This window comes from Elgaria multicarinata, chromosome 8 (assembly GCF_023053635.1).
Source record: "Elgaria multicarinata webbii isolate HBS135686 ecotype San Diego chromosome 8, rElgMul1.1.pri, whole genome shotgun sequence".
NCBI classification, from domain to species: Eukaryota; Metazoa; Chordata; class Lepidosauria; order Squamata; family Anguidae; genus Elgaria; species Elgaria multicarinata.
This window is the reverse complement of record NC_086178.1, coordinates 85749539-85772903: the sequence shown is the minus strand read 5'-3', so window position 1 is coordinate 85772903 and position 23365 is coordinate 85749539. Positions and strand designations below refer to the sequence as shown.

Sequence of the window (23365 nt, the reverse complement as noted above, 5' to 3'; positions counted from 1 at the left end):
GACCGATTTGTTCATTTTCTTATTTAAAGAAAACGAGAGAGAGAGAGATTTTTCAAACACCCTGTGTGGGTGGGAACATTATTGGTGGCCTTATAACAATGTGGAAAACAGTTCCATGACGGCATGCTTTGACCTATGTGCTAACAAGATTACCTGGGCCCCTTTAAAAATGTCATTCTAGGAAATCTTTAAAACAAATGTAGATAATTCTGGATGAGGACGTCAAAACTTAATGAAACTGACATTTCTGCTATGCCCAGATAATATCTCAAGCAGCTTGTTACTTTTAATAGCAAAATAAGTAATACACTGGCACTACCATTAGACCTCCCTTACAGTTTATATCTGAGAAAGGGCTGGTTCACAAGAAGCAGTTTGTGCCAAACTATCATTGTAGAAGAACTGTATGTCCTCTTTATTTTCTGTAGGCTTTTTACTCTATCTTCATCTTGCTTACCTTTTCAACTTATTTAGGTGTCTTTGTGGGTTTTACAAGCAATCTTCTCCAAAGCAGCTGATGTCCTGTGGTGAGTTTCTTTGAACTGTCCTGGATGAGTACAAGTGCAACATACTGTTCTATTTTAAATGTATTTTATACTATATTTATCTTTCATTTATGATGTATAGCAGCTTCCATAACCTGGTACCCTCCAGATGTTTAGGACTACAACTCCTATCAGCCCCAGCCAGCACAGACAGGGGTCAGGAGTTGTAATCCAAAACATCCCTAGGACACTAAGTGGAGGAAAGCCAATTTACAGTATATTTGCAGACTGAGTAGCACTGATCCCCCCACTCACTCACTCTATCTATATACAGACCTGCAGGCCAGACTGAGAGATCAACAAGACACAAGTCACCATTCATACAATTAGCAATTGCACAGAATATTTCTTAAACTGCAGGCTCAGAGATCCTGAAAATGAGTTGAATCATACGCCTGGTGTTGACTGAGAGCAGTGAATTGGGGTCCCTGCAATTTATTTATAAAAAGCAATTTACACTGTTACTAATTGCATGGATGTCATTTCTTTTCTTTTTTTTAAATTATCCCTCACTTACTCAGTGGGATGGACAAATGGACAGAAAACAGATTGTTGCTGGCTACTTGTAACAGAGACCTTTGATATATTGTGGACCACGCATACAAATTGGGCTGCATCAGTCCTCATGCATTCCAAGGGAAGCTATATTTTTGTTATTGCAGAAGGGGACCAAATTGGAACCCGAATGCACTACATCTGTTCACTATTGCAAAGATTTTCCTGTATCTAAAAGCAGTTGCTTTGTGATGCTTCTTATATACTGAGTGTTGATTTATGTCCAGAATAAAGTCAATTCACTTTTGTTGAACTATGGCTGTTTCTGCACCAGCCTTTCTCCCTGGGATCATCCCTATATGTCCAAATGACACCCAGGGTATCCCGGGAGCAGGCAGGGATGATCCCTCCATTTTCCTGGGATAACCCTTAGGTGTAGAAAGGGCCTATGTCAACATGCTGTCCAACTTGGTTGTTGATTTAACTGAACCAATCATGACCCAATGCAAGACGGGCTTAATGTTGCTAGGTTGACCCTATTAGAATTACTTCCAAAGAAGATGAATATCAATACATGAATTACTTCCAAAGAAGATGAACATAAATGGAGATGTTCAGAGAATCAAACTGGTGTGCTAATATGGAATCTTTACAGGCAAACCAAAGATGTGGTTGGTTCCTGTTCTGACGTGCTTGCTTTATTGCTCTGTGTTAATTCATGGAGAAATTCTGGGTGGAGATGTTGATCCTGAAGCCACTCTGGATGCCGTAAGTAATGTGAAAAAGGAAAACATCCCCAAGGAACAAGAATAAAACAACAAAATGGGAAGGTTCTACCAGGGAGCCATATGTTAAATTGTTACAATGAGAAGTGGAGATCCATGAAATGCCTTAAGTCCTTCTACCTACCAACATGTTCTCTTCCCCACACCATTTGAAGGCAGAACTAGGGATGTCCTGATTTTGTGGATTGTCAGATGTCTTTTGTTCCATTGTCCGCTCATTGACAGAATCAGATTTTTAAAGGGATGTAGGAGAATTTCATTTTACTTGCATAAGTGTGCATTAGCACGAGTGCAAATTTGTGCAAATCCCCCCTCCCCAAGTTAAAAGAACAGTCTGCAGAATCAGAACAACTCGGAAAAAAACAGTCTACCACAGGATCTGCTGGTCTGAATGTGTAGCAGATTGCTTCGACATCTCTGAGGAAGAACTACACTTTATTTGGTAGTTTGGTGATTCTTTGTAGAGAGTGTCTCTGACTCTACATATAATACAGACAAAATGAGGCTGCAATTCGGAGGAGAGACCAATGTGGAGGGACAGGGGCTATTCCTCTCCTTTCCCTCATGCCATCTCACCACTGAAAATCGCTCTCTAAGCTGCTTTTATTATTGCCATATTGGTGAGGTGGCCACTTATGAATCACTAAAAAGGATCTCGGCCTGTCTCACCCATGTCTCAGCCTGGATGCTTCGGTGTCACCTGAAACTAAACATGGCAAAAACAGAACTGCTAGATTTTCCTCCTAAACCCTCTCCTCTTCTCTCATTTTCTATCACTGTTAATAATGTTATACTCTATCCTGTTGAGGAAGCTCATAGTCTTGGTTTTATTTTTAACTCTTCACTTTCTTTTTCCTCCCATATTGAGGCTGTAGCTAAGTCTTGTCGTTTCTTCTTGTATAACACCTCTAGAATTCGCCCATTCTTATCGGTCTCTTCCACCAAGACTCTCATTCATGCCTTGGTTATTCCCCGCTTGGACTATTGTAATCTCCTGTTGACTGGTCTTCCTTCTTCTCATCTTTCCCCATTGGTTTCCATTCATCATTCTGCAGCTAAGATTATTTTTCTAGCTTGTCGTTTTGATCACGTCACCCCGCTTCTAAAATCCCTTCACTGGCTCCCTATCTCCTACAGAATTCAGTACAAGCTTCTCCCTTTGCCTTTTAAACCTTGTCATGGTCTGACTCCTCCCTATCTCTTATCTCTTATTTCACCTTACTGTCCTGCTCGCACCCTTCGCTCTCATAACACTATGTCTCTTACTCACCCAAGAGTTTCTACATCTCTCGCTCGTCTTCACCCATTTTCGCTCGCTGCCCCCTATGCCTGGAATTCTCTTCCAGTGCATCTGCAAACCATGACGTCGATTTTTAAATCCTACTTGAAAACGTTTCTTTTCTCAAAAGCTTATAATCCATAGTGTGACAATACTAGTTTTTATTATTTGTTTTATTGTCCCCCATGCTGGTTGGCCTTTCCCCTCCCTGTTTGTTTGTTACTGTGATTTTAGAATGTAAGCCATATGGCAGGGTGTTTTGTATTCTGTTTTATTTTGTTCTGTACAGCACCATGAAAATTGATGGTGCTATATTATTATTATTATTATTATTATTATTATTATTATTATTATTATTAATAATAATAATAATAATAATAATAATAATAATAAAATGCAGCACCAAAAAAGAGGACAGTGATTTGCATAAGACTGGCATACGCTAATTTGAATGCATAGATGCAAACTTGGTAATGATTGTTATAATTAAATAGAAATACATTAAGTGCCACCATAGTGTGGAAGACTGTAGCCAGGTGACCCACGTGCCTGACTTTTTAGCCTGCTCACTGTTGATGGGCAATAGAATCATAGAATAACAGAGTTGGAAGGGGCCTATAAGGCCATCGAGTCCAACCCCCTGCAGGAATCCACCCTAAAGCATCCTTGACAGATGGTTGTCCAGCTGCCTCTTGAATGCCTCTAGTGTGGAAGAGCCAACGACCTCCCTAGGTACCTGGTTCCATTGTCGTACTGCTCTAAACAGTCAGGAAGTTTTTCCTGATGTCCAGCCAGAATCTGGCTTCCTTTAACTTGAGCCCGTTATTCCGTGTCCTGCACTCTGGAAGGATCGAGAAGAGATCCTGGCCCTCCTCTGTGTGACAACCTTTTAAGTATTTGAAGAGTGCTATCATGTCTGCCCTCAATCTTCTCTTCTCCAGGCTAAACATACCCAGTTCTTTCAGTCTCTCTTCATAGGGCTTTGTTTCCAGACCCCTGATCATCCTGGTTGCCCTCCTCTGAACACGCTCCAGTTCCTATGATTCTTTTATATTCAAAATGACTTCAAAATGGACAGGGCATCCCTTCAAATAGAGGACTGTGCTCTGCAAAAGAGGACAGCTGTCCTCTTTGAATTATGAATGAATGAAATCTTTATTGCTAAAAGCGATACGCCGTCACAATTTGACATAGTTAAAAATACAAGTGAAAAAGATGAGCTGATATAAATGGGATAAAAATAGATAATTTAAAATACAATAAAAAGCTAAACAAAAATACAAGAGTGTAGAAATACAAAATCACATTAACATAAATTAAGAGCTCCCCAGTGGGGTACTAGAACAACACATTTACTAAGGGCAAAATCTTCAGCTCCTCTTTACCATACTTGTAAATGGTCTTGATGCCTAGATCTCAACTTACTTGAAGCCAGAGCAAATTTTGCGACCAGAGCAGTAATAAATACATTATTGCCTGTCAGCAAGATACAGATTTGCTCAAGGGAAGGTTGGTTAGAAAGGTAGCAAAGAATGTAATTAAGACATTTTTGTTTAGGGGATGTATATAAAGGGCATCGCAACAAATTATGTTCAATTATGTTAATAAAAAACAGCTGAGGGGCAGTTTTCACTGTGGAATAACTAGGCCAGGTGTAGCAGGTACCCAGGAAATGTGTTATGTGGGACACTTTGAAAGCCCTCCCCAGTGAATTTATTGGGTAGTAGGGGTAGGCACTTGAAGAAATTTTCAACAGAGGGAGACTGCTGTTGCTGCCTGTCCCAATGCTTTTTGCCATCAGTCCAAACCTGACTCATCTGCCCTATATTTGAGCTTACATTTTATCTATGGTTCCAAAATCTACTGGATGGTCTTCGCAAGGGATGTATGAGATTTTCATTTTTGCCCTGTTCAAAGCTCCTAACACAAGCATGAGCGCGTGTCCACCAAAACATTCGCCAATTGTTGAATACAGTCACATTCCTGATTCCCAATTTGATTGGTACAAATTTCCTCAGTAGACTGAATCAGTCCCACTTTAGTATATGGAGGAAATGGATGCAAATTAGAAAAAACTGCACAAATTTGGGGAGATTTAGCAAATCTCCCATTAGGTTGCTGTGCCATTTGCCGGAAATCGGGCACAAGACGAAGCAAGATGATGTCCAGAGAATCCTAGTGATTTCAAATATCGCTCGTTTGCCCACCCCTAGTCTAGACTCCATTACAGGCAAGTAAAACTACACATTCTGTGGGCCCTAATCCCCTCTTTTACTTTTCTAGCTGCTAAAGTTGTGATGTGTATAAACTGCTTCATTTTAATTACAAACACCTGAGGTGATACAAGTGGCATGAATAGAAGTCCACCAACAGGACTTCTCCCTCTTTCTTCCCCCCTCCACCTGCGCACCCCAGCATGATTCAACAGTGCCTGTAAAATAAACCAAAGTTTTTGGCCTAGTCACACACCAAGATTCTTCCCACCTCTTTCTTCTAAATCACAATAAAATAATGGCATCATCAACTGTTCCCATCTCATGCAGCACTTGCTGGATCCTGCTGCCTCCCTGCCTGGAAATCTATGTATATGTAAAAAAAAATATGAAGGAAAACATCCACATAAAGAATCGTTTTGGGAGACAGGACTGGGAAAGGCTCTCACAGATGGAGGAATATATAAACAACCTGAGGCACTCAACCTCCTCTCATGCACATAATATAATCCAATAATAATAATAATAATAATAATAATAATAATAATAATAATAATAATAATAATAATAATAATAATATAACAACAATAATTATTTATTTATTACCCACCTCTCCCTCTGGATCCAGGCAAGGTACAACACAAATGCAAAACACCATAAAATACATATAATTGATTAAAAACATAAAACTAATACGTTATTTAGAGGCATCTTAAAATTCAACTGTGTTGGCCTGCTGGAAGAGATCAGCCTTTATGGCTTTCTTAAATTCCGGAAGACTGTTAAGTTGATGAATCTCTCCCGGCAGGCCATTCCACAGTCTGGTAGCAGCAGAAGAGAAGGTCCTCTGGGTAACAGTGGTCCTATCATCATCATCATCATCATCATCTATTACCAAAGACATTTGGGGGAATGTTTTGTTCCAAACCACCAGAAATGCGAGGGCAAAAAGGAATGGGAGGGAGGAGAGGAAGAGAGATGTGCATGAACAATAGGGCCACATTCACATGGTTCTGTCTGGATTTCACTGCTATTCTAGCGCCACCAAACCATGTAGGAAAATATGTACAGGCTTTTAACCCTTTTTAAACTGGTGTGTTATTGTTTTTCCTCTGTAGAAACAGCTCATCACATACTGGAACTACCCCTATGAGGAGCATGACATAGTGACAAAGGATGGCTATATTCTTACCTTATTCAGAATTCCACATGGCAGAGGAAACAATATGACCACAAGTATGAGTTTGTACTCTTAAGTTGGCATCAGCCTGATTTCTTTAAAACCTTGTGACGTTTAAGAAAGAATATGCCTTTCAGTGGAGAATGTTATTTTTTTGCTGTTGTTCAGGTAGCAACCTCTGAATGAATATGTAGTTGCAGAGGCATTGCTGGGCATGGAACAAATTCAGCTCCCCAGGCCCATAGGGTGCACATCTGCATAAAATTTATTTATTTTATTTATTTATTACATTTATATACCTCCCCATAGCCGAAGCTCTCTGGCAATTTATATTGGTATATGCCAATTTAGAAATACTGGGATTTATTTGAATTTCACAGAAGGCCAAGCCAGCCAATTGATTTCTCATCCAAATCACTTCACATAAAAATTACCATTAATTTGCACCCTGCCCCAGACCATCCCAAATTACGAGTTCCTCTTGAATTAAAATTAATTTGCAATGGTGTGAGGGGGGAAATGCAAAGAAGTGAATGGCTGGTAGGTTTTGATCATAAGCCTTCTCTCTCTCTCTCTCTCTCTCTCACACACACACACACACACACTGCAAATTTTGCACCAAATTGGAGTTTCAAAAATGTGACAAATTTGCTAACCTGAAAGCAAGCCAAGGGCAAATCAGGGGTTCAAACCCACCCACCCCCATCAATTTCCCAATGCCCACCAAGCTCCTGGTCTAAAATCTGATAAATTCCCCTTCAGTTACTTACATTATTCATTATTCATCAATCATCATTACTGTTATAAATTAAACTCAAAATAAAACGAAGTGGTGCACTGGGTGGGTGGTAGGAGGGCTGGAGAGAAAGGCAGGGGGAGGAAAGGAAAGAGGAGAAGGAAGAAAAGTAGGAAGGAAAGGCTGGAAGGAAGGAACAGGCAGGTTTGAGGGTGGGAAACAGAAGAAGACGAAGGGTGGAGCTAGGACAGGACAGCATGGAGGAGACAGAGAGAGCCTAGACAGGGGAAGGGGAAGAGGCGGAAGAGGCAGGGAGGGGATGGAAGAATGGCTCTCCCTTTCTTTGTTCTGTAGTTTCTGATGTTGTCTCTTCTGAGCTTAATTGCCATGTGAAGGGGGTTGGCAGGGGGTCACAGCACCAGGAAGGGGAAAGTCAACCCTCCCTTTCCCAGCTGTCAATTGTTTGTCAGTTAAGCTGAGGGGAAAATGTTTCATTGGCACCAATTGACACTTAGGGTCCTGGGAAGTAGACCCAGGGTCTATTTCCATCACATGGGGGAAAGTCGCGTTTCCTTACCCTTGTGTCTCCGGCCACATGTTTGTCCCTCATTACTTCCTCTTTTGAAAGAGGAAGTAAATAACCTGCACGTGGCCCATTCAGTGAGCCATTTTGATCCTGCTGCTTCTCCTGAAGACAGCAGGAGATAGCGGCAACTTCCGTCTTTAATAAGTCAGACTTACTGGGTGTTTTTATGTTGTGCGAAGAAGGCTAGAAGGGGTGGGAGGCACATGGGAGGCAGATGACTTTGTGAGAGGAACCTGTGAAAACCTGTGAGTGCCCAGTAATGAGTGTGCAATACAACACTCGTCTGATGGAGCTCTGTAGCAGCACCCACCATCTGGAAAATGCTCCTTCATGTGGTTTGGGAGGTGGAAAAAGTAACATCCTTTAAACACCTCCTGAAAACATATCTTTTCACACAGGTTTTCCCTGGGCTGTAACTTATTTTGGTTTTATATGGTATTCTTTAAAACTTTATTTATTTATTTATTTATTTATTTATTGCATTTTTATACTGCCCAATAGCCAAAGCTCCCTGGGCGGTTCACAAAAATTAAAACCATTCCAAGTATAAAACAAACAGTATAAAAACATGATATAAAATACAATATAAAAGCACAACCAGGATAAAATCGGCAGCAGTGCAGAATTACAAATTTAAAATAGAAATTTAAAACAGCGAAATTAAAATTAAATTTATAGACTGTTAAAATGCTGAGAGAATAGAAACATCTTCACCTGGCGTCTGAAAGAATATAGTGTAGGTGCCAGGTGAACCTCCTTAGGGAGCTCATTCCACAGATGAGGTGCACTTCCTTTGGCAGGGGCTCACGGAGAAGGACCCCTGAGGATAACCTTAGGGTCCAGGCAGGTACATATGGGAGGAGGTGTTCCGTTTAAAGCTTTATATTATGTTCTATCTTGTTGCATTTTATGGTTTTAATTATGAACTGACCTGGGAACCTCGGCTATTGGGCAGTTATAAAAATGCAACAATTAATTAATTAATAGTTGGAATCTTTTTAATGGCAGTATTTGAAATCTTAAAATAGCCACAATAATTGTTCGAAATTGTTTAATAGTTATTAAGAACACATCTGAATACAGGCATGGCACATAACTCAATCATAAACTCAATCAAAAGCACCAGCACTTTGAAGATAACAATGGGGAGCAGGTAAATCTCCTTGAAATATCCGCAGCATCGTTAGCAACATGTATGAACAAAGTCCTGAACTTGACATGTGAAATCTCTGTACATCTTTCTTTCAGGTGCAAAGCCAGTAGTATTTCTGCAGCATGGTATCCTTGTTGATGCTGCTAACTGGTACCAAAATCTTCCTCATAACAGCCTGGCTTTCATGCTAGCAGATGCTGGCTTTGATGTCTGGCTAGGAAACAGCCGTGGAACTATTTGGTCCAGAAAACATGTCTCTCTTTCGCCCACATCACAGGAGTTCTGGGCTTTCAGGTAACCTGGTGGGAATCTACACTGGTGTTATTCTAACGTTTTGAATGGGTTACTGTGACGCATAGCGTCACGTGACCCTGGGTCTCCAACGTTGTAAATGAGTCGTTCTTACAGGTTCTGTTTCTTAGTTCCAGCGTGGCTGCAGATTCATGTGCCTCCTTATACCGGTAATTCTCCTCTCGCAACCCAGAGCTGCTGAGTTTGCTCTGCCCACTTCCTGTTCTCTTTCCTTCGCCCCGTTTGCTATCTTATCTGCTACAGCAGATAAATCACACCAGCCTTATACTGTGCAATCACTGACAATTGTATGCAAAGGACTCAGAAGTTTTCCACCTTAGAATCTGCTTTTATTGTGAAGTACTCCCATGCATCCTGCCTTAAAATTTGAATCAAATTGGGTCATCGGTTGATTTTTTATGATTTTTTTTTTTAACATTTCCCCCCTCTTTGCAAAGGAGCTGAGGAGCGCTCAAAGGATCGCTGTAGCTCCGTGCAGGAAAATTAACAAGGGTCCAAAGTCCAAAACTCATGACCAGCGGGGCTTAAATGCGGCTGCTGCTAAAACTTTTCAATTTGGTCTCCCATCCCAACCCTGACCAGTCCTGACCCTACTTAGTTTCAGCAAAGTGGCTGGCTCCTGTGCGTTCAGGCAATTCCCTGGGACTTGGGTTAAGATGTTTTGGGAGGGAGGGAGTTTGTGTGTGCTTATGACTTGCCCTGCTCTGCTGGCTAGGAATGAGGCAGGCAGTGGGCAGAGCAAACCCAGCAACGAAAGGATTTAACAATGTGCCCTGCAGTAACGTTACAGCTACGGAGAACCGATACAGAGAACCACGTTAGAAAGCGACACTAGCAACGTTATAAGACTAGTGTAGATCCAGCCCTGGATTTATTTTTATTGCACAGCAAATGTATGTAGTCTGAAGCAGCAGTGTTTGAGCACCTTTTTAAGCCAGGCCCCACACTGGAGCATGCATTGATGGCCTCAGCATCAGTTGTGCCAAAACTTTTATAATGCTTAGCTGTGTTATCTCAATCTGTCTACTTACATTGATTGAGTACAGTACAGATGTGCGCCCAGTAGTCCTGAACGTCTGTGGTGTAGTTGTAGATCTTGAAGTGCAGGTGCTCCTCATGACAGTCCCCAGAGCCACACCCCCAAGGAGAGTCCAAGAAGCCAGGTGGCTATGTTGATTCATATCAATAAACTTCTTCTATCAGTTTTCTATCAGCTGTTCTTTTGCAAAATGAATGGGTCTGAAATGCCCATTGATCACGAAGCCATCGCAAAATATTATTTATTTATTGCATTTTTATACCGCCCAACAGCTGAAGCTCCCTGGGCGGTTCACAAAAACTAAAACCATTCAAAGTATAAAATACGTTGCATTCCAGCAGGGAACAGCATATTATTACTTGGAAATTTAATTCCCCCCGCCCCCGTGAGGATTGCAGCTAAACTCAGAGGGAACAGGGAAGTGTGTGAGCAGTGTGTGTGTGTGTGTGTGTGTGTGTGTGTGTGTGTGTGTGTGCATGTGTGCAGATGATGTGTCAGCATCCCTACTGGAAAAAAGTGCCTCCACTGCATTCGTGTGAGCTCTGGCTCCACTACATCACTGCTGACAGCAGTCTCCCACTGAGACCTGGGATTGCTGCAATCCGGAAGAGCTTTCACAGAGACTCAGGAACGGATTGTTTCAACAGACATTAGTGGTTGTGTTTTGCACTCATTGTTTTGGTATTCCCCTTTCCCTTCTTGTCGATCCCAGAAAGTAAACAATGGGGCCCATTCAGAAGTCACCTTAAACCATGGCTTTTACCATGGTGGTTAAGCCAGAAAGCCAGACCATGTTCAGAAGGCACCTTAAACCACAGCTTTAACTATGGTGAATAAGGCTTTTTGCTTTATTCACTATGGTTAAAGCCATGATTTAAGGTGTCTTCTGAATGGGGCCAGTATATATTTGAAAGAGCCCCCAAGTACAGACCTGTTTGTTAGGTTCTATCCTAATTCAACTTAGTAGAGTTGAATATTGTATACTTGTGGTGGCCACTACATATTTTGTATGGGTTTTATAGTTATATTCTTTTATTCAATTAAGGTCTTCTATTAGGATTACTGTATTTATTGTAAAAAAAAATGTGTAAACTGCTGGCCTACTTTATTTTATGTACAGCGCTTTGTAATAAAGTGCTACATAAATATTTTTTAAAATAATTATTATTATTCAAGTATGAAGTAGAGAGGAGCAGTCTGATTTTTTGAGCAAAAGCAGCACATGGGTAAGGGTAGCAAAACCTTTCCCCTGCCTGTGTGCAGTGTCGGCGTGGTGCAATATTTCAGCCACTAGGTGGTGGTGTCTAATGAAAAACATAGGAGAGAATTGAAATTGAAAGTTTCAGTTCAAATCACATGGTTGCCCATGTCTGCCTGTGTAATGGAGCCTATCACAATCCCACAAAGAATGCAGAAGCAGCAAGCCCCAGTAAGGCAGCAGGATTTCCCCTTAATATAGAGAAGCTCTATGACAGGGGTTAGACTGGAGCTCTGAGGAGTAGCCAGGACAGGAGGTACTTGGTGCAGGGACAAAGAAGAAAACAAAATGGGCTTCCTTCCTACGCCCGTAAAAACAGGGCGAGAAGAGAGAGAACCTAAAAGGGATCAGATTTGTTTTCAGCACTGGCTTCTTAAAAGGGGAAAGCCTGCTACGCCATGGTCAGTGATTTGTATGGCACTCTGAAAAGACAGTCAATGCCAGAAGAGTGTTTTTCCAGTGAAATCCACAGCAAGTCCCTAGGCCCAGGTTCTATCCCCTGCCCTTCATTTGAGCCCAGAGCCCAAAGCACCACTTGTCCCTGGTGTAGCTTCCTTCCGAATAAACACGCTTAAATTTCTGGCCCGCAAGCATTCTCCTTACGCGCACTGACCTGAGTGTGAGCTCTACTGAACATAATGGGATTTGCTTTTGAGTACAAATAAATATCGAATTATGCTGTAAAGGCATTTCATGAGATGTTCTTGATTTTGTTTGCATTGAAGTGTATAGATCAAGCATTAATTTGGGCACATATTTAGCTGCCAAATGTTTTACGAAAAGGGTGAAGAGTGTTAAGGCCTCAATCCTATGCTGATGGAGCCCATAAGCCTCTGAACTTCAAGGCTTACAGGCATCCTATGCAGAGCGGTGAAGGTGATCTTCACCAATGTACTCCTCCAGCTCTGCATTTTGGCTAGATGGGCTTTTTTGCCCTCTTAACTGGAGCTGGGAGGGAAGGAGGCTGGGGAGGCCCCGAGATACAGTCGTGTGAAAAAGAAAGTACACCCTCTTGGAATTGTATGATTTTACATATCAGGACATAATAACAATCATCTGTTCCTTAGCAGGTCTAAAAATTAGGTAAATACAACCTCAGATGAACAACAACACATGACATATTATACCGTGTCATGATTTATTTAACAGAAATAAAGCCAAAATGGAGAAGCCATGTGTGAAAAAGTAAGTACACCCTTACTGCTTCCATAGGAATTAAGATGTTAAGTAGCAGACAGGTGCTGCTAATAAATGCCCGTGATTAATTGATCATCAGCAAGTATGACCACCTCTATAAAAGTTGAAGTTTTTTCAGTTTGCTGGTCTGGAGCATTAAAGTGTGTGTTAACACAGTTCCAAGGAGGAAAGACATCAGCAATGATCTTAGAGAAGCAACTGCTGCTGCCCATCAATCTGGGAAGGGTTATAAGGCCATTTCCAAACCATTTAAAGTCCATCATTCTACAGTGAGAAAGATGATTCAAAAGTGGAAAACATTCAAGACTGTTGCCAATCTTCCCAGGAGAGGACGTCCCAGCAAAATCACCCCAAGGTCAGACCGTGCAATGCTCAGAGAAATGGCAAAAAACCCAAGAGTTACATCTCAGACTCTACAGGCCTCAGTGAACATGTTAAATGTTAAAGTTCATGACAGTACAATTAGAAAAAGACTGAACAAGTATGGTTTGTTTGGAAGGGTTGCCAGGAGAAAGCCTCTTCTCTCTAAAAAGAACGTGGCAGCACAGCTTAGGTTTGCAAAGTTGCATCTGAACAAATCACAAGACTTCTGGAACGATGTCCTTTGGACAGACAAGACCAAAGTTGAGAAGTTTGGCCATAATGCACAGCGCCACGTTTGGCGAAAACCAAACACAGCATATCAGCTCAAACACCTCATCCCAACTGTCAAGCACGGTGGTGGAGGGATGATGATTTGGGCTTGTTTTGCAGCCACAGGACCTGGGAACCTTGCTGTCATTGAGTCGACCATGAACTCCTCTGTATACCAAAGTATCCTAGAGTCAAATGTGAAGCCATCTGTCCGACAGCTAAAGCCTGGCCGAAATTGGATCATGCAACAGGATAATGATCCCAAGCACACCAGCAAATCTACAACAGAATGGCTGAAAAAGAAAAGAATCAAGATGTTGCAATGGCCCAGTCAAAGTCCAGACCTCAACCCGATTGAAATGCTGTGGCGGAACTTAAGAGAGCTGTGCATAAACAAATGCCCTCGAACCTCAATGAACTGAAGCAACGTTGTAAAGAAGAGTGGGCCAAAATTCCTCCAAAACGATGTGAGAGACTGATAAAGTCATACAGAAAACGATTACTTCAAGTTATTGCTGCTAAAGGTGGTTCTACAAGCTAAGGTGTACTTACTTTTTCACACATGGCTTCTCCATTTTGGCTTTATTTCTGTTAAATAAATCATGACACGGTGTAATATGTCATGTGTTGTTGTTCATCTGAGGTTGTATTTACCTAATTTTTAGACCTGCTAAGGAACAGATTATTGTTATTATGTCCTGATATGTAAAATCATACAATTCCAAGAGGGTGTGCTTTCTTTTTCACATGACTGTATGTTATATCCTGGCTTCTCCACTCTCTCTCCTCCCTGCCCACCAGCATGCCCCCTTTACCCCCTATCCAAGGTTGCCTTTGCTACCTTGGAGAGGCAGCTGGTGCAGTTATCTCCATGTCAACTGCAAGGGAGTGGGGTGGGGAGCCTGAATCCATGGTCGGAGCGCTGTCTCGGACCATGGATCCAGGAATCTGAATTATCCTATGGACTCTGTTTGGGGTATGTGTGTGCGTGTCATAGGATTGTTCCCTCCACCACTCACATTACGTGAAAGATATTACCTTCAGATGTTGCTATCTAAACTTATACCTTTGCTTATTGGCATACTGAATTGAAGGTCTCCCCTTTAATATGGGTGCCTCTAAGCAAGTTCAGAGTACCTTTTCTTCTGTCACAAATGAGTGCAATTTCAACCTATGTTGATGCTCATTTCATACTTGATTTTAAAAATATAACCAGCCTTACCAAACTGTGTAGTTTGGTGCTGATGGAGGTGGAGGCTGAGATGTGGGGTGGCGACTGTTCACTCTGTGCTTCACAACGAGGTAATACACACAATACTTTACATTTACATGGCACATTTTAAATGTTCAGAGTGCTTCATTTACAATATTTTTGTAATCCTTACAACAGCGCTGCATGGTAGGCCAGCAATAATAATAATAATAATAATAATAATAATAATAATAATAATAATAATAATAATTTTATTTCTTACCCGCCTCTCCATTCCAATCGAGGCGGGGAACAACAGTAAATATAAAATATTATTATTAACTACATAAGCAGTGAAACAGAGGGCTCAATCCACCTACAGTGTATTAGGGCTAGATAATTTAATCCCCAGGCTGCTGCTGCTTTAGCTGATGAGTCTCAGGTTGAATGCGTCAGGTAGAAATTGGTGTAAGGGCCAAACTACATATATTTTGTCCATGTATCTGCCTCACAATAAATGTGTATGTGTGTATACTCAACTAGAGTATGCTAAGAAAAGAAAAGAAAAGAAAAAAGGCATAGGGATTTCAAACATCCTTGCCCTCAGCTATAGGACCCCCTAGATTGCATCTCATTATTTTTTAACCTGCATTTTCCGTGATTCGCTTCTGCTCAAAGAGTGTTGCACTGCAGCAGCCCGCCCTCGTCTCAGCCCCTCCACTCACCACCTCCCCTGCCTGTTCTGAGGCGTTTGTTTAAGGTACTCTGACACGGGGAGGAATAAATGCAGGCAGGGAGATGTGTTTACTCAGAAGTAAGTTCTCCCTGTGAAGGGAGGGTACATCTCCACTCCCTCCCACCTCCACTTCTGCAAGGCAGACGCACCCTGGGGGGATGGCGTGAAGTATATATCCTTCTTCGCACCTCCACACATACAAAGGAACATAGCCTCATCCGTGTGGATTCATGAAAATATAATTTAAACTTCACATTCAGAGATTGGATAGGTGGTCATTTTATTAAAGAAGTAAGGTAGAGAAAATTGTGAGGTTAAAGTTCCACCAATGATGTTGGAGAAGGTGGGAAATTGGCAAGCCGATGAGGTGTCCTGCTCTGAAAGCTACGCCCACGTTTCAAAATGTGCTTTTAGTCCCCCAATGATACATTAGCACATTGGCGTGCAGACAGGGGGTTCAGGGGGTTCAGCTGAACCTCCTAATCTGCCGCTGTCGCCATGTTTGCCCTGCCTACGCCACAGCAGAGGCTGCAAAGGCCATTTCAGGAAGCCCAGAAATGAGGGCCTCTCTAGGCACTTCCAGGGCTTGTCTGCACTTCTTCTGTGTCGTCGCTATGGCGATGACCCAGGAGGAGCCTGAATCACTGAGCAGCAGTGCCTAGAGAGGCCTCTCCAGGCTCTCCCTGGGCTCCTAGAGGCTTCTCCTTGGGCAGCAAAATGGCGCCGGCCATGCAAAGGCCTGGATCAGCACATGAGATGGGCTGGTTGGAAGGGCTTGTTTCTGGAGCCCCCGCCCCAACTTGAATGTTCTGGTACCTCAAAATGAATTCCTGAATCAGAGGAGAATCAGAGGAGAAAATCCCCTCCTTCTCCCTTTGCCTTGGAACAAGTAATATTTGTGTTTCCGCCCTTCTTTCCTTCTCTCCACAAATGCCAATAACTTGACCAGGAGAAGCAAGGATAAACCATCTGCCTTTATTTTACATTTTTTTACTATCCTGTAGCAAACATGTAATATTAATGATTTTTAAAAATTAATAATCTTCTGAAACCTGTTCATGATTTAGCTTCTCTCAATTTGTTAATGAATTCCAATATACTTTCCATTTTTATAGCTTGATATTTTGTGTTGCATCATTTAGAAGAAATAAAGAATGAACAATGAAGGGCAGGGATGTGAACATTTTATTTTAATGTTTCAGTTCAATAGGAGTCCTTTTTAAATTTAACTAGGAGGAACGAAGAGTTAACAAATGTTGTAAGGAATCCTTTTGCTTTGTTTCATCTATCCATTGATGTTGGTTCATTAAAAAAATCTGTTGCATTTGCAGTTTCATTTCATTTCATTTTTGTTTAAAATGCATGTAAGTTAATAGTCAGTGTGGTGTAGTGGCTGAAGTGTTGGACTGGGAGTCAGGAGATCCAGGTTCTAGTCCCCACTCAGCCATGGAAACTCACTGGGTGACTTTGGGCCAGTCACAGACTCTCAGCCCAACCTACCTCACAGGGTGGTTGTTGTGAGGATAAAGTGGAGAGGAGTATTATGCATGCCACCTTGGGTTCCTCAGAAGAAAGAAGGTGGTATATAAATGTAATAAATAATAATAAAAATTAGGGATGTGCTCCGCTCCGATTAGGAGCGTAGAAGCAGTAGCGGATTGGCCTGCTCCGCCTTACCCAGAGGCGGAGTAGGAGCGGACCGCGGACCCCCTAGAAGCAAGGCGAAGAGAAGCGACCATTTTTCGGAGCTCCGAGTTCAGGCGGAGCGCTCCGGTCGCCATCTTGAAAACATTTCGCCATAGGATTGCATTGCGGCAAATAATCGCGCATAACTACGTTGTTTTTGAAGCTATCGTTCTGGAAATTCTTGTGCACAGAGAGTCGTGGATGGGGGTCATTTTGAGACCACTCTCACCTCTCTGCGTGCTGTGGTTCACGTGCAATATTTTTTTAAAAATCGGGTCAACCGCGGGGCTCAAACTGCGTTTCGGCTTTTCGCCCATAGGATTGCATTGAGGGAAAGAATCGGGGATAACTGGGGGGGGGTTTAAGCTATCGTTCTGAAAATTCTTGTGCACAGAGAGTCGTGGATGGGGGTCATTTTGAGACCACTCTCAACTTTCTGCGTGCTGTGGTTCACGTGCAATATTTTTTTAAAAATCGGGTCAACCGCGGGGCTCCGTTTCGGCTTTTCGCCCATAGGATTGCATTGAGGGAAAGAATCGGGGATAACTGGGGGGGGGTTTAAGCTATCGTTCTGAAAATTCTTGTGCACAGAGAGTCGTGGATGGGGGTCATTTTGAGACCACTCTCAACTTTCTGCGTGCTGTGGTTCACGTGCAATATTTTTTTAAAAATCGGGTCAACCGCGGGGCTCCGTTTCGGCTTTTCGCCCATAGGATTGCATTGAGGGAAAGAATCGGGGATAACTGGGGGGGGGTTTAAGCTATCGTTCTGAAAATTCTTGTGCACAGAGAGTCGTGGATGGGGGTCATTTTGAGACCACTCTCAACTTTCTGCGTGCTGTGGTTCACGTGCAATATTTTTTTAAAAATCGGGGTTTGGGTTTTTTTTATTTTTTTTTTTTTATTTTTTTGGAAGCGATGACAGGCACATTCAACTCCCAATCCTGATGAGAATTGATCTCCTCAGAAAGCATCCTCCTCCAATCCCAGCGTTGGAGGGGGGACTAAGGCAGACCCACCCTGAGAACTTTCTGTTTTGTGTCTCTTTGTGGGTTGGCGTTCGTGGAGGGAACACTTACTTAGCTAGTGCTCCTGCTTTGGAGATAGATTAATTTAATATAGGTTTAGTTTGGCGCGTGTGTGTGTTTGTTTGCTTCTTTCTGACTTGTAGCTTAGTTTGCCCTGTGTTTTCCCCTTACTTTGATTTAATATAAACTTTATTTTTGAATTTTGGAGTGTGTGGTTGGGTTGGTTGCCCCCCCCTTCCCTGTATTAAAGCCTGACTGTTCTGCTTTTGTGAAAGCTTTCTTTTGAAAGCATACACACACTTTTTGTCCCATTTCCCTACATTTATATTCTTAAACATATTTTATTATATTCTTTCACATAGTCCATTAGTATATATTCTCATACATATTATATTAGTATTCATATTTTGTTCTTCTTATAGTAGTGGTTGGTTCTTTTTCCCCCTCCCCTCTCTTAAATCCTGATTGTGTTTCCTTCTATCTTCTATATACCAAATATACCAAAAAAATTGGATTCTCTTTTTCTTCTCTGTGTAACTTCGACGGAGTGGGCTGCTTTTGTCAAGTTCAACAGGCAGCCACAGATTGAGCATTTTGGGGAAAGCATACGCACACCATTTCCCTATTCTTAAACATATTATTATTATATTCTTTGACATAGTCTTAGTAGTCTATTAGTATACATTCTCATACATATTATAGTAGTGGTTGGTTCTTTTCCCCCCTCCCCTCTCTTAAATCCTGATTGTGTTTCCTTCTATCTTCTATATACCAAATATACCAAAAAAATTGGATTCTCTTTTTCTTCTCTGTGTAACTTCGACGGAGTGGGCTGCTTTTGTCAAGTTCAACAGGCAGCCACAGATTGAGCATTTTGGGGAAAGCATACGCACACCATTTCCCTATTCTTAAACATATTATATTATATTCTTTGACATAGTCTTAGTAGTCTATTAGTATACATTCTCATACATATTAGTAGTAGTAGTATTCATATTTTGTTCTTGTTATAGTAGTGGTTGTCCCATTTCTTGTCCCATTTCCCTACATTTATTAGTAATATTCTTAAACATATTATTATATTCTTGTAGATATTCTTAGTAGTAGATATATATATATATATTAGTATATTCTCATACATATTAGTAGTAGTATATTTTATTGTTCTTGTCCCATTTCCCTACATTTAAACATATTATATCTTCTTATACATATTCTTAGTAGTACCTTATACATAGTATTAGTAGTATTAATATTTTGTTAGTCATCATGAAAAGAGGAAGCAGGCGTGCTGAAAGCAGCAAGGCTCAGTCTGCCAGCAGTAAGCAGGCTTCCTCTCCTCCTGTGAAACTCAAACGGGCAACTCCTTGGCTGACTGCTCCAAAACAGAAGCAGGACAAGCAGCAGGCAGAGCCACTCTCTTCTGCAACTTGTGCCCGGCGTTCTCTTTTTGAGGGTGGGAATGGGAAAAGTGCCCGTTTGCAAGAGGCACGTGGCAGCAGTGCCATTAGAGGAGGAGGAGTATCCCCAACTCCTTCATTCTCCTTTCAGCCCACGAGCCCGATGATGGACCTAGACGAGGTCCTCAGCACAGTGGAGGGGGGGGAGGAGGAGGAGGAGGCGGTGGGCCTCCAGGATGTGGGGGCTGAGGAGGAGCAGCAGCAGGCCGAGGCTCTCTCCCCAGTCTCATCCCACACCCCTGTTTCTGTGGCAACACCAGAGAGCTCAGGCGGGCAATTGGTGGTGTCACCACGGAAACGAAAGACAAGCATCGTGTGGGACCACTTTGAGTTGGGAGCGGATCCCCGCTTTGCTGTCTGTCGCCACTGCAAACTCAGCCTAAGCAGGGGTTCATCGACAGGGCATTATGGAACCAGCAGCATGAAGATGCATCTTAAGAGGCAGCACCAGTCGGTCTTGCTGGGGAAAGAGGCGGGCAAGGCGACTGGTTCCAGGGGAAAGCCGAAGGCGGCGGCTGCTGCTGCTGCTGCTGCTGCTGCTGCTGCTGGCACTTCCAGTCTCAGCTCTCCATCTCCCATCCCCACAAGGGTTAGGCAGGCAACCCTGCCGGAAATGGGGTGGGGGAAGTATGGAACCACAAGATGGCGTTTTCCAACGCCCTCCCAGATCACCACGTCAATCGGTGAGATGGTGGCGTTGGACGACCAGCCATTCAGCCTCGTCGACAACGCAGGCTTCAAGAGGCTGATGGCGCTTGTGGTGCCATACTACAAGCTGCCGTGTCGCACCACCCTGAGCAGGCGGGTGGTGCCTTCCCTGTACCGTTCCTGCAGGGAGTTAGTGCTGGGTCGTCTGTGCCAGGCAGAGGCACGGATGGTGCACTTCACCTCGGACATTTGGTCCAGCGAGGGCGGAGTGCACGCTTACCTGTCCCTGACGGCACACTGGTGGGCAGCCGTGGGGCAGGAAGGATCCAGCACTACAGGGACTGGCAAGGAGGGCTACTGCTGGGCCCTCCTCCACACGCAAGTGATGGACCAGTCCCACACGGCAGGGGAGATTACGGAGGCCATGAACCGCATGGTGGATGGGTGGCTAGCTGGGCAGAAGGTCACCCGCGGTTACATGGTCACGGACGGGGGAGCCAACATGGTGAAGGCGGTGCGCGACGGCGGATTCGAGGGCGTCCGCTGCATCGCGCACGTCTTGAACCTGGTGGTGAGGGATGGCCTTGGGATGGGCAGCAGCAAGCCCAACCTCGGTCCCCTGTCCGGGATCCGTAACCTCCTGGAGAGCTGCAGAAAGGTGGCAGGCCATTTCCACCACAGCGTCAAGGGCAGTCGCTTGCTGCGGGAGAAGCAGGAGGAGTTGAATCTCCCGCAGCACAGGCTAGTGCAGGATGTGGTGACACGCTGGAACTCCACCTACCTGATGCTGGAGCGGATGGTGGAGCAACAGCGTGCCATCCACGACTTGTTCAGGGTCAGGGACATGGGCGTCCACCACCTGGGCAAGCAGCAGTGGGACGCCATGTCCCAGCTGGTGGCGGTCCTCAAGCCGTTCCTGAACGCCACCGAGACCCTGAGCAAAAGCTCTGCCCTCCTCAGCCAGGTGATCCCTGTATGCAGGCATCTCCAGAAACAGATGGGCGACTTTCTGGAGTACAGGGATCCCGTCACCGGCAGGCGCTTCGAGCCCGAGGTCCGCGAAGCGGTGACTAGGCTGAGGGACGGCGTGACGCGGAGGCTGGAGCCCATCCAAACCGACAGGGTCCACATGTTGGCAGCCATGTGCGACCCTCGTGTGAAGGATGGGCTTTGTGGGCCAAATAGCAGGCAGCACTGGGTGGAAACGCTGGTGGGCGAAGTGCGGGCGGCATGGGCCAAGAGGGTGGGGCAGAGTGAGGCAGAGGAGCAGGCCACCCCTCCCCGCAGCAGCACCAGCAGCACCAGCAGCAGCCTCACCTGCATCCCTCCCAGCAGCAGCACAGGCGAGGGGTATTGGGAAGAGGCTCTGCACACCGTGTTTGGGCAGAGACCCTCCCCAGCCACCAGCCAGGATGACGCTGCAACCACCGTGCAGCGTTACCTGTCAGAGCCCATCGAGGACTCCTCCATGGACCCCCTGGCCTACTGGTCATCCCGTTTTCAGATTTGGCCGGACCTGGCGCGGGTGGCCATGGATCGACTCAGCTGCCCACCCACCAGTGTTCCAAGCGAGAGGGTGTTCTCTATGGCGGGCGACATAGTGACCCCTCACCGCTCTCGCTTGGAGCCGGACTTGGTGGAGCAGCTGGTCTTTCTGAAGGGCAATCTCCCCCTGCTGGGATACCCCACCCTCAAGCCCTCGTGGGAGTGACAGGCAGGCTCCCTTTAATTCCACCCCTCCTTGGGTTGGCAGGCACACTACAGTTCAGGCAGGCTGGTTTTTTCTCTGTAGGCACTAGGCAGAGTTTGTCACCGTGCGTGTGTGTGACTGACTGTGAGGGCAAAGCACCGCACTTGAGTTCATTTCATTTCTGTGGCGTCCGGTACAGCTTAGTCAACTCATCCGGATAGTTTTCCACCCAGTTCCAAAAGACTCCATTTATTTATTTATTTATTTATTTATTTATTTAATTAATTACATTTATATACCGCCCCACAGCCAAAGCTCTCTGGGCGGTTTACAACCGTTTGTCCATGATTGACTGCACGTTTAGGTGAGGTGCAAGCAGGGGGCAAGGCAATGCCTGGCACCACCACCACCACTAGCCAGGCTGCCTCTCTCCAGCAGTCCACGGGTCGCCCTTTGGAGTGCCCTGGGAGTGGAAGACGTACTCCCTGATCCAGAAGTATGTTTTTTTGAGAAGCAAACAGGCGAGTCCTCGCCTTTGAGAAGCAACCTTTCACTTGAACTCATGGAAGTCATTGACTTCAGCACAGCCACTACATAGAGGCTGTGGACCTCTGGGTGACTCCATCAGTGTGCTGATTTTGAGAAGCAACCTTTCACTGAAACTCATTCACTTCCCCAATTGAGGGTGAGGGAGGTTACACTCCAGCAGTCCACGGGTCGCCCTTTAGATAGCTCGGGGATCAAATGGAGTCCTTGATCTGTGTGCTGATTTTGAGAAGCAACCTTTCACTGAAACTCATTCACTTCCCCAATTGCGGCTGGTACTCCAACAGTCCACCGAACGCCCATAGCACAGCCACTTAGTGCATAGGGACAGTTTAAGTTTCCTCCTGAGAAGTGAGCACTCACTTCAACTCATGACAGCCATTGACTTCACCACAGCCACTACTGCGGATGCTGTGGTCCTCCAGGATGTGGGGATAAGTAGCAGTCGCTGGTCGAGCTTCTCTCCCCAGTCTCATATGGAGCAATTTTGAGCTCTCACTTCGACTTCAAGTTCAGACACTTGAGCACAGCCCCTACGGTGGAGGCACAGCTGGCCGTGCCTCTCTCCCCAACCACTGACTGCACAGGGACAGTTTAAGTTTCCTCCTGAGAAGTGAGCACTCACTTCAACTCATGACAGCCATTGACTTCACCACAGCCACTACTGCGGATGCTGTGGTCCTCCAGGATGTGGGGATAAGTAGCAGTCGCTGGTCGAGCTTCTCTCCCCAGTCTCATATGGAGCAATTTTGAGCTCTCACTTCGACTTCAAGTTCAGACACTTGAGCACAGCCCCTACGGTGGAGGCACAGCTGGCCGTGCCTCTCTCCCCAACCACTGACTGCACAGGGACAGTTTAAGTTTCCTCCTGAGAAGTGAGCACTCACTTCGACTCATGACAGCCGTTGACTTTACCACAGCCACTTCCTGGTGGATACTTTGTTCCACCACGATGTGGGTGAGGAGGAT

General features: G+C 44.3%; 1 protein-coding gene across 1 annotated transcript in view; it reads left to right on the top strand.

The window, feature by feature from the left end:
- The first annotated feature begins 517 nt into the window (after positions 1 to 517).
- The window catches only part of LOC134402968 (gastric triacylglycerol lipase-like), a 37806-nt gene continuing 14958 nt past the window's right edge, over positions 518 to 23365 (top strand). The window contains exons 1-4 of the mRNA XM_063132947.1: positions 518 to 527; positions 1696 to 1808; positions 6436 to 6553; positions 9068 to 9266. Of these exons, the coding sequence (XP_062989017.1) occupies positions 518 to 527; positions 1696 to 1808; positions 6436 to 6553; positions 9068 to 9266 (440 nt within the window). The remainder of the gene's footprint in view (positions 528 to 1695; positions 1809 to 6435; positions 6554 to 9067; positions 9267 to 23365) is intronic.